The 18,275-nt window shown below is 43.3% G+C and overlaps 1 protein-coding gene across 1 annotated transcript in view; it reads right to left on the bottom strand.

Annotated features, from left to right (window-relative positions):
• Lifr (LIF receptor subunit alpha) overlaps positions 1-18,275 on the bottom strand; it is a 58,186-nt gene that overhangs the window by 15,702 nt on the left and 24,209 nt on the right. Inside the window, exons 2-9 of the mRNA XM_028767582.1 lie at positions 17,891-18,051; positions 15,292-15,403; positions 12,928-13,058; positions 9,518-9,681; positions 6,793-6,967; positions 4,535-4,789; positions 1,942-2,071; positions 1,341-1,510 (exon numbers count right to left, since the gene is read on the bottom strand). Of these exons, the coding sequence (XP_028623415.1) occupies positions 1,341-1,510; positions 1,942-2,071; positions 4,535-4,789; positions 6,793-6,967; positions 9,518-9,681; positions 12,928-13,058; positions 15,292-15,403; positions 17,891-18,029 (1,276 nt within the window). The 5' untranslated portion in view covers positions 18,030-18,051. The remainder of the gene's footprint in view (positions 1-1,340; positions 1,511-1,941; positions 2,072-4,534; positions 4,790-6,792; positions 6,968-9,517; positions 9,682-12,927; positions 13,059-15,291; positions 15,404-17,890; positions 18,052-18,275) is intronic.

The following is an 18,275-nucleotide window of genomic DNA, read 5'->3' as shown; positions in this document are numbered from 1 at the left end:
GTCTGCTACAGGAATTCAGTGTGGCTCAGGATGGCAAAGTCCTAACAACGGGGGCAGACTCTTGAGGTTCAAAGGAAAATCGATGTACACAGGGAAGGAGGGAAAGACCCAGGGCAGACAAACACGAACAAAACCTTCAGCTCTAGTGTCACCGTCTGACTCTGGGATGACACAGAAAGGAGGATGGCAGTATGGAGTGACAGATAAAAAGGAGGGACCAGTGACAGCTCAAGAGCACTTCACACTCTTTCAGTCGACCAATCGGATGACAGTTCCCAGCACCTACAGGTCACAGCCACTTCTAACTGGAGCTACAGGGGATTTGACCCCTTCTTCTGGACTCTGCGGGTATCAACATCAGTGGCTGGCACACTTAGCACATACATACCCACAGAAATAATGTAAAATAAAAATTCTTTTTACAAAGTGATGAAAAAGGGAGGCAGGGAGACCCTCTACTGTCCCCTTGTCAGCCTGGTGACAAAGCCCTTGCTTGTACCCATGTGTCTCTGTGAGGTCTCAGCAGGTGGCAGAGCCTAGCATGGCTTTAGTACATTGGGCTGATGGAGGGACAACCCCAAAAAGACTACAAGTATCTTATTTCTATTCTAAGCTGTGTTACATACTGGTTGGGGAAAAAAACAATCAGAGCTCACTGGCACACAAAGAAACGGAGAAATAGCATACAATTTAGATGTTCCTCAAGGATATTATCCTAAGAAATGCCAGCTTCGGCAAAATGGGGTGAAGGATAGGTAACTGGTTCAATCTGACAGAGACAGTGATGGGATTCATCTGTGTAAAGGTTCAGGTGACTGCCATCAGAGTTAAGACATATTCTGCTCCGACAGCACAAAGGAACTTCCCCATGTCGCCCCTTCCGCATATTTAAGCACACATTCTAGTGAAGAGTAGCGATCCCTCTAGATTACTAGCCTATTGAACAATATACACCAGAGTCACCGCTCGGTCTGTAAGTTTTAGTGTCATCGCTGAGGAAAGACAGATGGATTCACAGAGTTGTGACTCATTATTTTTGCAGTGACTTTTGAGTCAAAAAAGTATTTTAAAGTAAATGTTTTCTTTCTATCTAAATGAATCAAATTTTTATCTCAACTCAAAAAAATGGTCAGTTTAAAAATTATTCATTTTAATTCTTTAAAATAAAAATTATAAATAAATATATTAATTAATTAATTAATTAAAAAATTGAAAAAACAACCCAAAGAAGATAAACAGTAAACACTAATCTGCACGTCACTTTTCGGGAGTGCCAAGGTATAACACGTGTTATTTTTATTGTGGTTATTTATAGACTCTGGCCTGTAACAGTGGCTCACCTCTTTCAGTTATGTTGATGGCAATTGCTGATTCTGCTTGTCCCAGTGGATTGCGACCAGTCAGGGTGAAGTTATGAATTTCTTGGTCAGGAAGCATTTGCAAGCTTAACCAATAGGTTTCATTTGCAAGTTCTTCAAACCTGTGAAATACTGCCGACTTTCCTGAAATGCTATCAGTTAAAAAGAATGAAAAAAAAAAAATCAAGGTAGTAAGACGTAAATATTGTGGGGGAAAAAAAAAACATGAGCAGATTTCTACTCATCTTTATAAAAAGTCTGTTTTTAAATTAAAGACTGATCACAGATTCATAAAACTGTGTGTGATATAAAAACCACCGCCTGGACAGACTAAATGAGGCTCTTCCTTGTAGGCATTGGAGAGAGGAGGCACAGAAGTGCAGACACAACTACAGCTATTACAGTCTGTCTATACGGTACCAATCTAGTAATGTGTCAGAACACTCCCCTGTGGTACAGTGCACACAGTACCAATAGAACAAGGTCACTTGCATGGTGGCAATGTGCCAGGTCACTCCCCTGTGTCACTCAATAGGTCCTTCCAAAGTTTTTGCCACCAGCACTCTTTCCTGGTTAACATTACCTTTCAAATAAGGTGTATTCTGTATTTCGTGGGCCCACCAGTCCTGTTATCCTTCCTGGATTCCAACTACATATAATCTCTTTGAAGTCATGGGTCTCACAGCTCAGTTTCTGAGGAACATCTGGTGGATCTAATAGGAAGAAGAAAAACAAAGGGGTTACATATGTCTTCCTCCAATCTACAGTTTTATGGTTAAGTGAGATTTTGCATAACTCCCTTAAAACAATCTGCTGTTTACACATTTCCCTTTGGAATAGTGCACAAATCATCAGTGTTTCTCCAAGATGTGTTGTTACAGTTTGTACTGCATTTGAAACAATGTATTAAGACACTCTGAGGAGTGACTGTCAACTCAGCTCCTGTGCAAATTCCCAACAGCAAATCTAGAAATGAACTAAACTGCTTTTTCCTTAAGTTTGACTTCAAAGGCTTCTAAGTTAAGTCCTCAGAATCTACAGTCCCGTCTATTTACACACTGTGGCTAAGAAAGAAGTATCAGGATGCTAAAAGTCACACGGTTGCTCACAGGAACCATTCACTTGGGCTTTACTTTGCAGCAGAGAAAAAAGAAAAAGGTCAATTCTTGGGAGGAAGGTGTAAAAACTTTCAAATGGTATGTAAAACCATTACAGTCTGGCACTTGATTATACAAGAGAATCTCTGTAATTCTATAATTATACATAACCAAACACATACAGACACTGATCTCTCCTAAAGTGATATTTATGGAAGGGTTTTTTCATTTTCTATAAAAGTTTAAAACAATTTATCTGTCTGGTAAAATATTCTATAGAAATAATACTATTTTTGAAGGAACTGAATTTTTCAAATAGTACATAGATGTCAACCAAAACACAAATTTTTCTAAACTCTCCCAAGAGATCCCAATAACGGCTTACTTAGTTTTAATTTTTTATTTATTAATAGTGGATATGTGCATGGCACATGGGGCATGTGTGCATAGAGCACTGTGGAGGTCAGAGGACAATTACGTGGAGCTCTGTCCTGCTGCCTAGCTCCTTCTGTCTTTATGTGAGTTCCAAGCATCACACTCAAGTCGTGGGACTGTGTGGCAAGTGTCCTTACTTGCTGAGATTTCCCTGGCTCCTCTAATGGCATTTTATCGAATACAGAAGATAAGTGAATGCTTTGACGGCAGTTTTACAATTTAAACATTGATACTCTTACTTTGAAAGTTATCTTAAACCTAAGGCAAAATTATCTACCACTCTTATTACATGTTGAAACTTTATATTTATGATGATGATGATTTTAGGGTATAGAATATACACATTAATCTATAAATAAGAATGGACTGAAAAGAAACAAGAGTGTGACAAGAGAAAAAAAATGAGAGCAGAATGTTTGAAACATACTGATTCCCTTTTCAAAGAAATTAACTTAGAGAAGAACTCAATTGAAATTGGGTAAATCTCGATTCAGATCGTGTTTTTAATACACCAGTGAACGTAAGATGTGATTTCTAAAATGCTAATAAGTGGTACTATGGTGCACATACCTTTAATCCTACCGTCTAGCAGAGGAAGACTGACTTCTGTGACTCTGAGGTCAGCCTGGACTACCTAGGAATTCCAAGCCAACCAGAGAGCTACATAGTGAGACCATGTCTCCGAAAACCAAAACCAAACTACCATCAGGGAACACCAAGCTGCTAGGAATAAATTCAACCAAAGACACTCAAGACCTTGTATTGCTACAATGTTTGCTAAGTGGATCTGCAAGGCTCAGAACGAGAGTCTTACATTGGTCTATAGTTGAGTATAAATGTGTTCAGGGGGAGGGGAAATGATTTTAAAGGTCTCTTTTTTTTCTTTTAAACAAATGGAGGAGTAACAGTATACCATTAAGGGAGCAAAATAGAACAACAACAAAAACAAAATATCAATCTTGATCTGGACTTTATATTAAAACCTGTTCCGGAAGTTTCTGACTCCTTCTGTCTGGCGGAAAATGCTACTGCTACACCAAAGTCCTAAACACATAATCATCTACAGACATTCTGCACAGTCTGCATGGGAAGAGCAGCCCAATACCACAACTTCTAGACTTATTTTAGGATACAGGAGTGAGTGGTCACCTCCCTGAGTGAGGGCGCCCACACTAAAGGCAGAATGCATGAAGAATAAAACTTCTCACCCCTTGTCTTCTGCTGCCCTCAAATATGCTACTTAAAAACTGGATATACGATACAGTATGCAATATTTAACCATGGCTACTCAAGGGTTTACTTTAGTTAAACGGAAAACAAATGTGTATGAAGTCATTCCTAAGCAATGTCCAATTAGGAAATACTACCTATACTAAGGACTTCAAATCAATTCTGAAGACAAGAATGCAGACTAATTCCTAGTTGCTAGAGGTATCAACCTTATTATGAAACTTAGAATTGGTATAGGGATAGGTATGAAAGAAATAAGTTCCGGTCTCCTGTGCAAGTGTTCTAGACACTTTGTATAGTATTTGTATTAAACAAGGAAATAAGGAAGGAATAGAATCAGCCCACAGAAAAGAAATTAAGGTTGGAAAGGGACCAATACCGACTGAGAGGAACTATCTGACACGATATACTTACAGCCCGCAAAGACAACCGTTCCATACACATCATCATCTGTGCTGAAAATGATGTTTGTTCCGCTGTTTTCGGAAACAGGTATGTTCAGGATATGGATAGCAACAGTTTCCCCATAAAGATGGATGAGAGGACGAAACGTATTGCCAATCTGTCCTGAAAGCACTTTCGTTGGACTCATACAACAAATCGTCATGTTGGAGCCTGCAAGTACCACTTTGTCTTGAGGGAAAACATTAGTCTCAGTGTTACGAACCCCTAAGAAGAAACGAGAGGAATCACAAACATTTCACACATCTTTTACACAAACCTGTCTCCTTAAAACATCCTTTTTTGTCTCCTAGGATGATTTTTATTTTCGTTTATTTACTTATTTTTTTCTGTTTACTTTTGTATGTGTGTGTGATGTATGAAGACGCTCACGTATGTGTATAAAGACTAAAGGTTGACATGGGGTGTCTTTCTCAGTGTCTCCCCACTCTTATGCTTTGAGATAGGGGCTCTCACTGAACCTCGATCTCACTAATTTAGCTAGACTAGACAGAAGAAGCAGCTCTGACATCTACCCACCCTCAGAGACTTAGGATTATAGATGTTACCATACCCAGCTTTGAGGAGGTGCTGGGGATACAAACTTCCAGCCACAGAACTGCTTCAGTGGAGGGCACTTTCCCAACAGAGCTCCTCACTTTTTCTATTTTTAAACAAGGTGTTACTCTGTAACCCAGAATGGCTTGGATTTCACCATGGAGCCAATGCTGGCCTACAGCTCGAAATAACCCTCCTGTCCCTGCTGCATGCTGGGATTACAAGCATAAACCACCACATACGAGAGCTTAAAATAGTTCAGTACCTACAAAACACACCGTAGAGGTTGTGAAATAATGCAGACCCAAATGCAAAGCATGAACACTTGGGTTTCAAAGGAGCAAGACACAGATAAGAAGTGGAAACTGTGACCTTATTTACTTATGCAGGGACAGAACCAGATCACAGGCCCTTGTCGAAGGTCACAGGTTAATTTTTAAGGGTTTATATACACATGCAGATGTGCACACGCGGTATCACTCCATAAGTATGCTTATTCTTTTGAAACTCTCCTATGTTCTTAGAACAGGTGTACTTTTCATCAGCAAACAAGTGGGGAGCACTCCACGCCCTAACTCACAGCTGCTGCTTCAAGCACACCCTTGCAGGTCAAGGTCATGCACCCCAGCTCCACTCCTAACAGCTGGTGTTTACACAGTGACCCCTGGTCTCCTTTATCCCTCACTCTTCCCTGACATCTGGCTTCTAAGTCCACCATTCTACTGAAGAGACTCCCTGGTCCCATGTTCTATCCGAGGGCTCCTTCTGATTTATTGTCCAAACACCTCTTCAAACTCCTTCCTCTCTTGGGTTCCACCACAGGGAACTTTCTGGGTCACTCTTAGTCCTCAGGCTACTGGCCTTCTTTCAGTATTTCTGTAGACAGGAGAGCTTCCAAGGGGAAGGAAGCTTCCACGAAACCTGACTCCCTTTCCCAGAGATACACTGGCCTTCAGAATTTAAACCCTTCCCATCCCATACACCTTTGTGACCCCCAAAGGGACATCTCCAGCTACACCCATGTCTCTGGGTGCCAGACTGACATTTCCAACTTCACTGCCTCAACTCAGAGTATTAAAGATGAAACTGTCTTTTCTACCCAACTGATTCCAATATTTTGCATCTCTGTGGACAGCTTCTCTCCCCTACCCCTCAGCCAACCAAAGTAACAGACACTGTTGGGAGACGCAAGCACCTTGTCCGTCCCCAAATCAGATTATGCTGCTCCCATCGCTTCCTCCCTCCCTTGCTTTCTAAACTCAGCTGTCCTGGGTTATATTTACAGTGTCTTGTTCAACTGGCCCAGAGCCTCCTTATTTATCCAGCTGCTTCCGGCCCTTCCTTATCTGATGTTGTTCCACAGACTGTCCACCTGTAATGAACACTGGATGGTTCCTGGACTTCATTTTATTGACTCTGATGACCCGGGGCCCCTGTTCACTCTGCCAGAATTTTACATCTATCTGTTAGAGGAGTTGTATTTAATAGACACATGGTTTTCAGCACAGCCTTTTGGAGTTAGTCTCAGGTTTCTTGAATCCACAGTTCTGGGGTGACCACTTTGGAAGAAAACAACCCAGATTAAAAAAAAAAAAAAACTAAGGGCATATACCAACCGTTACTCTTAAACAATCTAACAAGTGTGAACCAAGGGTCTGTAAAAGTAAGCTTACAGGAAATGTTCTTCAGCGGGCTCCAGTCACTCCACTGTTTATAACCCGAGAAATGAGGATAGTCAATGTGCCATCTAATGCTCACGGAGTGAGTGGCACATTGCAAGGGCAGGTCTGAGGTCCAGTTCCAGTGGTGAACTGCATCTTTACCACTCAGCACTGTGTTGAATGACTCCTAAAAATAAACAGAAAATTATGCTTCTAAATAGGGCTAATGTTCTGCCTTTCTCCAGGATAAAGGAACAGAAAAGCCTCACAGAATACGTCCGATCGGCCACCGAGTAATGCTATAAAGGTAATTCCATTGCACCATTGTACAGCGGTCTATTTCTATACAGTGTAACAAGAAAGTTAGTCTAACACAATCATTACTCGATTATGTGCCCTTGTTAACATTGGTCCTACGGGATTACCTTCCGTTCCCTTACAGGGGTTCGTACACATTGAGACTGTCAATAAAGCAACTAAGAAAATATACTGCTATAGAAATGATTTCCATACTCTCATGGAGGAAAAGAAAAAAAAAAAAACAGGGGATCTATATCTTAAAGAAGTAAAGCCAAAGAGAGGGAGGAGACAAGAAAAAAACAAAGCAAGGGCAGATGGGAAAAATAAGACAGCCAGAAAACCAGTGGTCCAGTTTCTCAAGAAGAAATGTTCTGAGGAAAAAAAAAGTGTGTGTGTGTGTGGGGGGGGGGGGGTGTCCAAGAAATAAAACAAGTTCCGAGGGTGACAGATTAGACTAAAATGAGCGACTCAGTGTTCAGCAGTATGGATGTGACCACACAATTAAGGAACGGAGCATCCCCTTCAAGACCTTGATAAACCTTTGCAACGTGTAAAGTACATCTAGTTAAACTAGCAACCCTGCCCAAGACATGCTGTGCCTGTGCTCCCAATGCTAGCCTCTCACGCTTCCAAAAGTAAGACAGGAAGCTTCTAACTGTCACCATCTTCTTCTTTTTTTTCTATTTTGACAGGTTTATTTATTTATTTTATGTGAGTACACTGTTACTCTCTTCAGATACAATGCCTAGAAGAGGGCATTGGTTTCCATTACAGATGGTTGTGAGCCACCATGTGGTTGCTGGGAATTGAACTCAGGACCTCTCGGAGAGCAGTCAGTGCTCTTAACCACTGAGCTATCGCTCCAGCATCCTCTTCTGTGTGGTGGCATGTTTGTTAAGCTTCTGATAGTTAAGGTTAGAATCTCTCAGCAATTTACCACTCTGCCATCCATGTCTATGGAGGAGGGTCAGCCTCAGGGCCACAGAGAGATTGATCCACAAAGGTAAACAGAAAGAAAAAAAATACCCAATACATTGGAACATTTTGAGACTCACTCGGCCCAGAGAGAAATTAGCATTAAGTTACTTAATTGCAGAAATGGAACTTATTAAGGCATAAGAAGCTCCAGAAGAAGATGAGGCAGAAGCTAGGATTCGGAATATTACTCTACCTGTACAAGTTCAACTACACTTGAAGAAGTTAGGAACCTGGGATGGGGATGAAGAGAGGAAGGGAGCAGGGAGCCAAGGAGCCAGAGACATGGTGGGTTAGGAAAGAAGACAGGGTTCCCGTTGTCCACGAGGCAGTTAAGACACTGCGGGAACTATAACGGGACAACAATGTGCGCCTGCTGCCAGGGGGATGGAGATGGGACCAGAAGGAGTGAGCTGACGGAGTTAAACATAGCTGTAACCTAGCCCTGGGAAGGCTGAGGCCAGAGTGCCACACGCATGGTACAGTGAGGCCCTGTCTCCATACACAAATCCAAGCTTGTTCCTAAGGAGCAACAAGTGGGACTCAGGGGCCGCTTCAGGGCAGCTCAGGGGCTCCCTGTGTCCATCTTCACAGTGTGGACCATTTCCCATGGCTGTGCACACATGGTCTGTGCCTTAAATGAAATACTACTGCCTAGCATCCCTCTTGTCCCAGAATCCACATGGCCCCTGTCCAACTTCCCATACCTGTTCCTCATGTCTTAGAACAAGCGGAAAGCAGGGGTGAGTTACAGAAACCCATTGGATACTGTGTGGGGACAGGGAGAGACATACTGAATATATCAAGGCCATTTCAGACTGCTAAATTAAAGCTTACTGGTTTATTATTATGGTGAGATGTGTTTTAATTATTCATTTTATGTACAATAATGGGCAAAGGAAAATAACAGACTGAATAAAATAAACCGAAAATAAACTTTTATTTAATTTACGTAAGAGCATGCTTAAATGAAAGGCTGGCCATTTACTGTATTCAAGTGGGGAGAATCAGGGACTAGCTCTCCCCTTAATTTCTTAAACTTTGTATTATCATTACACAAGTGATTTTCTTTTTAAATTTTTTTACTGATTTTTCTGTCATTGTCTCTGTGTGTGTGTGCGTGTATGTGTGTGTGTATGTGAGTGTGTGTGTGTTTGTGTGTGTGTGTAATGTGGGCAAGCACATGCCACAGTTGCACACAGAGGTCAGAGGAGAACTTTCAGAACTCTGTTCTCTCCTCACACCAGGATTCCAGGATCAAACTCGGGCAGCCAGGCTTGTATGGTCACCCCATCAGCCTGTGAGTGACCTTTAAGTCACATCATATGGTTCTTAAAGAACCCATAAGGATACACAGTCTAGTTTTTTGATAATCCCCAAACTCATGGATGGCACCTTGAAAGCTTTAAGAGTGGGTTTCTTCCATTGTATAACAGGGAAATGAATTTTTGCCCAAACTTACTAGTGCTACGGGTTCTGTCCTCGGATTCTGTAGAACCTTAACCTCCCAGGTGGCATTGGAGGGGTGAGGGAGAGCAGATCCTCTGTCGTTCCACTTCAGTTCTAACGAGGAGGTGAAGAAGTCAGCGGACAAATCCAAGATCTCAGGAGTATCTGGAATTAAAGCTGAAAACAAGAAAGAAAAGCAAAGATGTTTAGTTAAATAATATATTTTTCACAGTATACTTCAATTCATCAGTAACTTCTAAACTCCATAAATACGTAATGTAATAATATGGCATGAAAATAAACCCTTGAAAAAACCCTGTCACTGGGGTGGGTGGGTGGGGGAACGATTGAGGTTTTTATTTGTACAGGCAGCTCCTGGTAATTAAAGGGACAAACTTGAGAAAACTGTCAGCTGGATGTTTCAAATGCGTAACACACTTCCTACTCCCGGCAGCAGCAGGGTTCCCAGGATACCAGCAGTCACCTGGCTGAGGACCTGAAAGGTAACAGCAGAAGAGCTTGCTTGGGGTTGCAGCGGTGGCCTGAGCCGTGGACAGCTGGGAAAGGGCTAGTGAGCTCTCATGGCGGCTCATGTGTCTTCCAGCAGCAGAGACCCTCACATGAGGGGACACCACCCACTTAAAGAATTCAAAGAGCTGCACCAAGGTGTGGGTGTCATTAAACAACAGAGACCGTTCTAAAGAGTTTGGTTCTGAGCGCCGAAGCCAAAGGCCTCTGAAGGGCAGGAGGGAAGAGGTCTACAAAGGGTGGCTCAGTGGCCAGTAGCAGCTTCAGCACTGTATGCAAGACCATGATGCTGAGAAGCAGCAAGGGTCAAGTAGTCCAAACAAGACAGAGTTCAGGGAGAAGAAGGGAGAGTACAGAGAGGAACGAGGGTGTGGTCCTTTCAGTTACTTTGCTATTGCTGTGTTAAAACACCGTGGTCAAGGCAACCCACAGAAGGAAGGGCTCATCTGGCCTTATAGCTGTGGCTTGGTGACACTGGATAAACCTTGCTTGAGAATTTGGCCATGTGTGGAGGGAAGCTGTAACCTGACATGTGGTAGCAGGAGGGGAGATGCTCAAGTTTGCTGCTCTCCGTGCCCACGGCACATGATCAGAACCTTAGTGGGAAACAAGGTACGCGTGTGGCCTTGTCGGTGGCAGAAACAGACATAGAGGTTCCTGCGAGATTCTTCCTCAAATGATAGGCGTGTGAGGATAAGTTAGAGGAAATCCAAAGGTAGGCCCTTTTTTTTTTTTTTTTTAATTTCTTCTATTATTTCTTAAGGAACTCAAGGACCACTAAATCAAGTCATGGTAAGCAAGAAACTGCAAGAGTCAATAAATGTCCAGGGGTAAGTTAGCTGACATTCAAACACAGGCAGAATAAGCCATTTACCACCTCGGACCTAAAAAATAAGCTTGTACAGTTTGGTTTTACTAAAATTTGCTGACCACAGTGCTTTATACTAGATCTGATAGTTAGAGTTGTTCATGACGTGGAATGTGTGGATTTCAAATCTGCACTACAGAACCAAAGTGCAGAACCATATCAGTTACATGTCACGGAGCAAACATGCTTCGCAGAGAACCCTACAGTGTGATCTGCATGTGAAAGCAAGGATAAGTGAGAAGCACAAGGTGGACCTGGAGAGAGTTGGCCCAGGTGCCGGCACAACCAGGACAGAGTTGCTAGCATCATCCGAGGATGTGACTGACGGCATCAAAGCAAAATGACGTAAACATGACGACATAGGCATCCTGCAGCAAAGCCTATGTCCTTAGGGATGCTTCCCTCCTACGACTGACACTGGAGGCCTTTTGATAAGCCTACTTTTTAGAGACCTACTTCTGTAGCTTTCCAAAATATATACACATATGAATAGAATTTAAGTGAATGGAGTCACCATATAATGGGAGAGACAATGTCCCAACAGAACATATTGTGCCAACAAGTAACACCTCCAAATGCTAGACATTGGATTATATCTTATTGAGTCATTGGCCAAAGAAGTCCCACACCACCACCCACAAACATCACGGATGACTGCCAACTCTACTGGCTATTCTCCATAACTTAATGATAAAGCCCTATTTGCTTGAAGACACAACTTCCTTATGCCATTGAACATGGGGAAATTGAGCTGTACTCAACTAGAACCTTTATCCCTACTGACCAGCATTCATGGTATCACAGGATACGTTTGCACACTACTGGAGAAGAAAAGTCATCGTAAATTTCCAAATATAAGCCTTGTGACTTACCAGGTGCGATAGTGGCATGAATACAACCAACTACATTTTGATTTCCCTATAAGATGGAACCCATACGTGACATCCTAGAGTAGTCAAGAACCTGAGACTAGTAGGCCATGGGCCCTAAGGGAAAATCTACTTTTATTCTACTAAAGGATCATAGCAATAAGATGACTCCTAACGACACACTGGTATACACATAGATCAGAACGCTGCTTGATGCTCATCAGAGCTTACTCTCGCAGTAGACAATAATTAACACCGAGAACCACAACTGGACGACAAAAGTGGACAGATCAGAGTTAACCTTATCGCCTTCCCCCTGTCTAACAGTCAGTGACCTTCCATGGCTCACCATGTTATTACGACGCCAACCTCTCAGTGGTGAAAAGCTCAGACCTCTTTGCTGCCACGAGAGAAACCTGTGAAGTTCCAGTTCTACGTCTGCCTGCCTGAGTTACCTGTCCTTCCTCTGCACTGGTGGCCTGTGTCCTAGGTGTTCACATACGAGACCCTTGCCAATTGCCTGTGCACAGTACAGAACACAAAGTCCCTGTCCCTTCTCTCACGGAAAACACTTCCTGTGATGAAGACATAGGGTAAGCACCAAACTACACAACAGAAGGACTATGAGTTCAACTGAGAACTTGTCACAAAGGACTACGGCATGCTCAAGTGTGAGTGGACAGTGGGAGACGGTCACCTCTGGGGTGGTCAGTGACTACACTCCTAGAACAAAGATCACCCGAGACATGCTGGGACATGTGTGGGCATGGAGGCTTGGGGGATGGAGGTGGGCCTAGGATTGCAACCAAGAGAGGGAAGGACCTCCACTTCCTCTACTCTGACTAGAAGATACATTTGTTCCCTTCCTCAGCAAGGATGTGGAGGAATGGCAGCAGTAATATAAACGAAATTCAATGAATCATAGGTTTGTGCCAGCGACCCAGCACCACAGTATTAACAGTGACTTTGTTCAAGATTAATTTCCAGCTGGCGTGGTGGCACACACCTCTGAGCCCGATCCTCGGGGCCTGAAGATGGAAATCACAAGTTCAAGGCTAGCCTGAGGTACGTGGCAAGCTCCCGGGGCCAGAATAAAAAGCAAAATGCCGATGATGATGAAGAGGAGGAATAGAACAGGATTTTCAGTTAAGTACTTACAAACATCTTTCTCATTCAGTGTGAATTTACTCTGAAAGCCATTTAGATAGTTTATCATGACTTCGTGATCACCGGGTGAAAGAGCTGGAATTTTAACGTTTGTTGTCTCTAGTCGATGACAAGAATGGAACCTGTAATGAAAGAAAGGGAACTTTAAATAGCAGATAAAAGTAGGGTCACGGCGGCCATAAAAGCCTGATTAACATTAGATGCACCAGAAAGTGCCCTATGCTTTTGTGTAATGTTGGGTTGTCTGCTAAACAAAGAGGACTTAATGGCAATATGAGGAAGAATAACCGGCCTGCCAGGACGCACAGAGCAAGCAGACATGGCTCTGAGGAACCTCTGGGTTTGCACGCTGTTCAAATCCCACCTCAACCTCGCCAGAGCTCTGCTCCCCAGCACTGTTCCCTTCAGCACAGAACACGAAGGGGCCATCGCCTAGCGCCTCGTAGTGGAAGCCGGGCTCAGCAGAGGCCACGGCAGAGTGAAACTGCACACAGTGGTCCCTGTGCATACACCCTCTCTTACCCACCGGGCTCACAGTTAACTTCAATAAGACCACATCACTTGGATGTGGAAGGCTTCCGATCTGAGTCGCACAGACAACCGCTACTTTTCCTCTCTGGTTTCACGGCCTTTGTATTCCTATGGGGCTTTATTTATATTCTTTTTTTACTAATAAGAACTTTCCAGGCCTCCTGCACCCCTCACCCAGCACTGTGCACAACCCTCTCTCTTCGTTCACTTAGGACTTTGGACTTGATCCTCCAGGCTCACATCTTTAACTGTACAGCCGGAGACCATCAGAATTCTCCAATCACACCATTGCATTAGTTTATCCTGGGTACAGAGTCTCACTCTTTCTGCAAAGGAAAGTTGTGCGTATGTGTCTTCTGCCATAGTCCAAGGTTTCAACTCCTTTGTAAGTCACTCCACACTTCAGCCAGCAAGCCACTCACAGGACTGCTGTTATCTGTTGTGAGACCCTGGTGAGCAGGACCTAAGTTTCTCTCATGTGCCACAGCCAACATTCATACCATTTACCCACACTTCTAGGATCTCCTCCCTTGGACCCAAGGTAAGACTGTCCTCTGTCCCTCTGAAAACAAGGAATGGCCATGTGACATTATGTGGCCAGAAAAATCTGAAGCAAAGTCACAGTTACCCACTTAATGAAGAAATCTCTGAAAGCCAACACAGGCTATGTCCTTTTTTGTCCCCTTCCAATGACCTCATTAGAAGAAGCTCAAGGTGGAAATAAATCCCAACTGACACCAGAAGATAACCAGAAAACAGCCCTTCATTTTCATGAGCAAAACATAAAGGTTTGAAGGCTGTTTCTGCAACAAACTCTCACCTGTCTTAACTGTCAAGCCGTCCTCGTGTCCGCAATAGTGCTTGGTAAACAGACAAAGAAGGGGAATAGCTGGCTCTGTTTAAACATGCTATGTCCCTTTCGATCAGGGCCACTTGTTTGTAAACTGAGACTTGGAGGTAAGCTTGCTAAGCCTGTGGGGCTTGGCTAAGTAATTCACTGTCCTGCTGGGATTCGGGAGAAGCTAGAGACACTGTGTAGGCCTCCACTCGAGAGAGCAATGTGTCGAGCCCACTCAGGATTACTTGAGCTATAAGGTGATGCTGTCACAGCATTCTCCTACCATACAAGGCCCGTTCACCCTCCTTCTTAACAACATGGACACAATGTTGCTGAACTCTGTCTCCGCCTAGGAGAACTTATCTCCAGGCCTCTAGAGGAGCCAGACTTATTAGCCATCTGACTAGATCAGGTCAGTGTAGGTGGGGTTTTTTTGGGACTTCTTATGAGTCTTTTAAATAGAAAATCATCTATCCTTTCCCTGCTTGCTTCTTCAAATGCAGACCTAAGGGCTGTTCCTCATGTATCATATGATTCCTAAACCATTAGATTCCAGACAAGAGATGGCAAAGAAACCTGACGACAAGGACAGGCTCATTGACAACTGTGCCAGCCCTGGACTGCCCACAATTGGACCATTTCCCTGAGAGTCAGCACCTGTGTACGGAGCTGATGTTGCTGGTGTTCTCATTAGACACAGACTTCAACCTGATAAAGGCAGACACGGCTTGGGGCAGGCCTGCAAAGCCCTCTGACAGATCAATACACAGTGAGTGACACTCCACCTCCACACTGCACACAGCAAAGGAAAAGCGCTTTTGGCTAGAAGATCAAGTCTGGACTAATGTATGTCTTGGAATTTCCAAGAGAAAAAAGACTGAGTGTAAATGTCTTTTGAAAATCCAAGAACAAAACTGTCACACTCAAAAATAACCAGGAAAGAAGCTCTGGGTTACAGCTTTAGATGGAGCCCAGGATGTCATTACCTGTCTTTAATGCAAATGTCTTTAACAGTTCCAGGGCTGACCCCGAGGGGTACTGGCCATGTGCAGTCCCATATTCGCATGTTGTTGGTTGTGCATTTCAAATCTTGTACCCCTAAAGAAGGAAAAACAACATGTACATACATGATTCAGAGCATGCATGGTGACTCTTGGGCACGCTGAGGGGTGGTGTCTCAGTAGGGAGACAAGTCCAGGGCCTCCAGAGGGCCACTCTCTAGGAAGAAAGGCCTCAGTCATTAGATGCTGCTTTATGGATACTTTGCTAACTTTTTGTGGGTTTTTAAAAATATTTTTTAAATTTAAGATTATAATACAGCCATATCACTTTCCCTTTCCTTCCTCTAAATTCCCATGTATACCCCTTTGCTCTCTTTCAAATTCATGGCCTTTCTCTCTTTAACTGTTGTTCATTGTTGTTACATATACATGTGTGTACATGTCTATATATGTGTATGCCTGTATATATATGTATATACACATATACATATATATATGTATTCTTGAATACTTAAATATAACCTGTGTAGCCCACATAATATTACTTTTATGTAGTTTTCAGAGCTGACCATTTGCTCCTGGTGAACCGAATGGTATGTTCGTCCCTGGGTAAAACTATTTCTCCCACTCTCTCCTATCTTGGCAGTAACCAACAGCTCTCTAACTAGTCTTCAGACCCACTCAACAAGAGGAAAGTCACGCCTGTCACCGGTAATCTAACTAATTACCTGGGGCTACTGAAGTCATGATACTGTAAGAGAACCTACAATCACCACTTCTCTAAGCCAGCACAATCCCTAACTACACTCTAAATCTCTGTCCTTATGCCCATGGGTAAGGGTCCCTCATCTAGGAACCGTCTCTGTGACAGTGACCATTGTATAAAACTGCAACTGATCCAAAGGAAGAACTCTGGAGTCCAGAGCCAATGGATACATCTACAACGTAATTCCTGTCATAACCTAGGCTCAGGGATCACCAGGGAAAAGAGTGTGGGAAGGTTGGAAAAGTTAGAGGAACAGGGAATGTGCTGTAGGATGGTGTCTCCTAGAAATGTCAGAAGCTACAGCTAGGAGGTCTCACCAACATGGCTGCCTAGGCACGACCTGAACAAGGAAGATACCGATAAATATGTTAACATGGGAGCAAGCACAGGAGGCCTCACCCCTAGACAAAGAACTGCAGTCAACTAAGGAGTGTGTATATGTGTGTGTCTGTGTGTGTGTCTGTGTATGTGTGTGTAGGGATATGTTACATTTTGGAAATTAAAAAGCCAACAATAATGGGGTAGTGGAATTACCCATGAGGTCACACTACAAGCAAATAATTCACCTCTAAGGAAAAAAATTATCCCAGAAAACCCCAAGGTCTATCTCACCTCTACAAAGCCACCTAGCTGGGCTGCTGCATTGCTTATACAAGACTGCAACTCCACGGGAACCTATAACCAATCTCTTTATTATTGTAAAGCCCATTACACTCAAACACAATGAACTCACACTGACCTACAGAAAATATTCTTGTATGTGTGGCTTAAACAACAGGGTAGAAACAACTGAGGAGATTACGGTCCTAAGAGTCTTCCTCTACACTGGTCCATGACACCGCACTACGGAATGCGCGCCCATAAGAACGACACAATGAAAAGTCACCCTGGAATAAAGAGGAGAAAGGAAGACATAGAGGATGGGAAAGGGTAGGGGAAAAGAGAGGGAGAGAAGGGGAGAGGGACAGACAGACAGAAAGAGGAACAAGAGACAGGGAAGAGGAGCAAAAGGAGGAAGGACAAAACTAGAAATTATCTTATACTCTGTAGAGTCTATGAAAAAGCTAACTCTAACCCTAAATAGGAAAAGCTTATTATTACTGGTGCTTCACACATGAATTACAGGTATGATATTCACTGTTGCCATAAATGATAAATTCATGTAAGACAAAAAAGCAGAAACGCCTTAGAAATATTTGTATTAGAAACCAGCCGTTAATCACAATCAAGCCATTTACTCAATAATCTTGGGGGAAGCAGTCTGCCTAATTGTGTAAATACCATGAAGACAAAGCCAACGGGCAGCGGGATAACAGCCCTTGCAGAAATAAGCCAGGTGTTATCTGCAGAAACATTCTTAAAGTTTTAAAATAAGACACAAGGGACACAGGAAAGGATTTTCGATTGCATTTAGAAAACTTTCTTAAAACACATTTGAGACAGACCATATCATGGCTGGCTGGGCGGGGCAGGGCTGGGTGGAAAGAGCTGGCGACTGGGCATTTTTCATGTTCTGGAACAGCGCCAGATCTTGATGGTGCCTGTGGTTAGCAAATGTGCATTGTCAAAACTCAGAGAACTGTATCCTAAAGGAATGGACAGCATTGTACGAAAATTATGCTTTATTATTTGTATAGGGTAAAGGAATATTATGATTGCCGCTTAATAAAGGGGCTTTTAAAAAGAAACTAGAAATACACAGGGGGAAAAATGCAGAGAAATGGATTGAAAGCAGTACCCTGAAGAGGTCAGCCAAGAACAGGCCTACTCTATAGTCAGAAGTAAACCAGCTTGCTGTCTGCTGTGAGGCTCACTCACCTCTCTTCACACCATTTACATGCGTCATCAGATGCAGAAGAGTCAGAGCTGACAGGAGCCGGGGCAGGTTTGGAGTCATCCTCCTTCTTTTATTGTCCACCATCCAAGACGGCTGTCTCCACCATGAGAAAGCTCCCATTGTCCGTGCTGTTCAGTCAGTCCTAGGATGAGAGAGGAGGGATACAGATGCTGTTCAAATAACCAGAAGACACACCTCACTCTGGGCACACAACACCAGAAGCAGTCATGACACACATGTGCACAAACTGCTACTCTGGCTCTCAGACATCAAAAGCCGCTTCCAGATGCTGCTTTCAGGTGGTCGCCACAGTCAACAGTCCAACATCCGACTTCCCATTTGAGATGATACCTGAATACATGTGCA

This window comes from Grammomys surdaster, unplaced genomic scaffold, assembly GCF_004785775.1.
Source record: "Grammomys surdaster isolate TR1022 unplaced genomic scaffold, NIH_TR_1.0 174, whole genome shotgun sequence".
NCBI classification, from domain to species: domain Eukaryota; kingdom Metazoa; phylum Chordata; class Mammalia; order Rodentia; family Muridae; genus Grammomys; species Grammomys surdaster.
The sequence above is the reverse complement of the archived record's forward strand: the minus strand, read 5'-3'. Positions and strand labels throughout refer to the sequence as shown.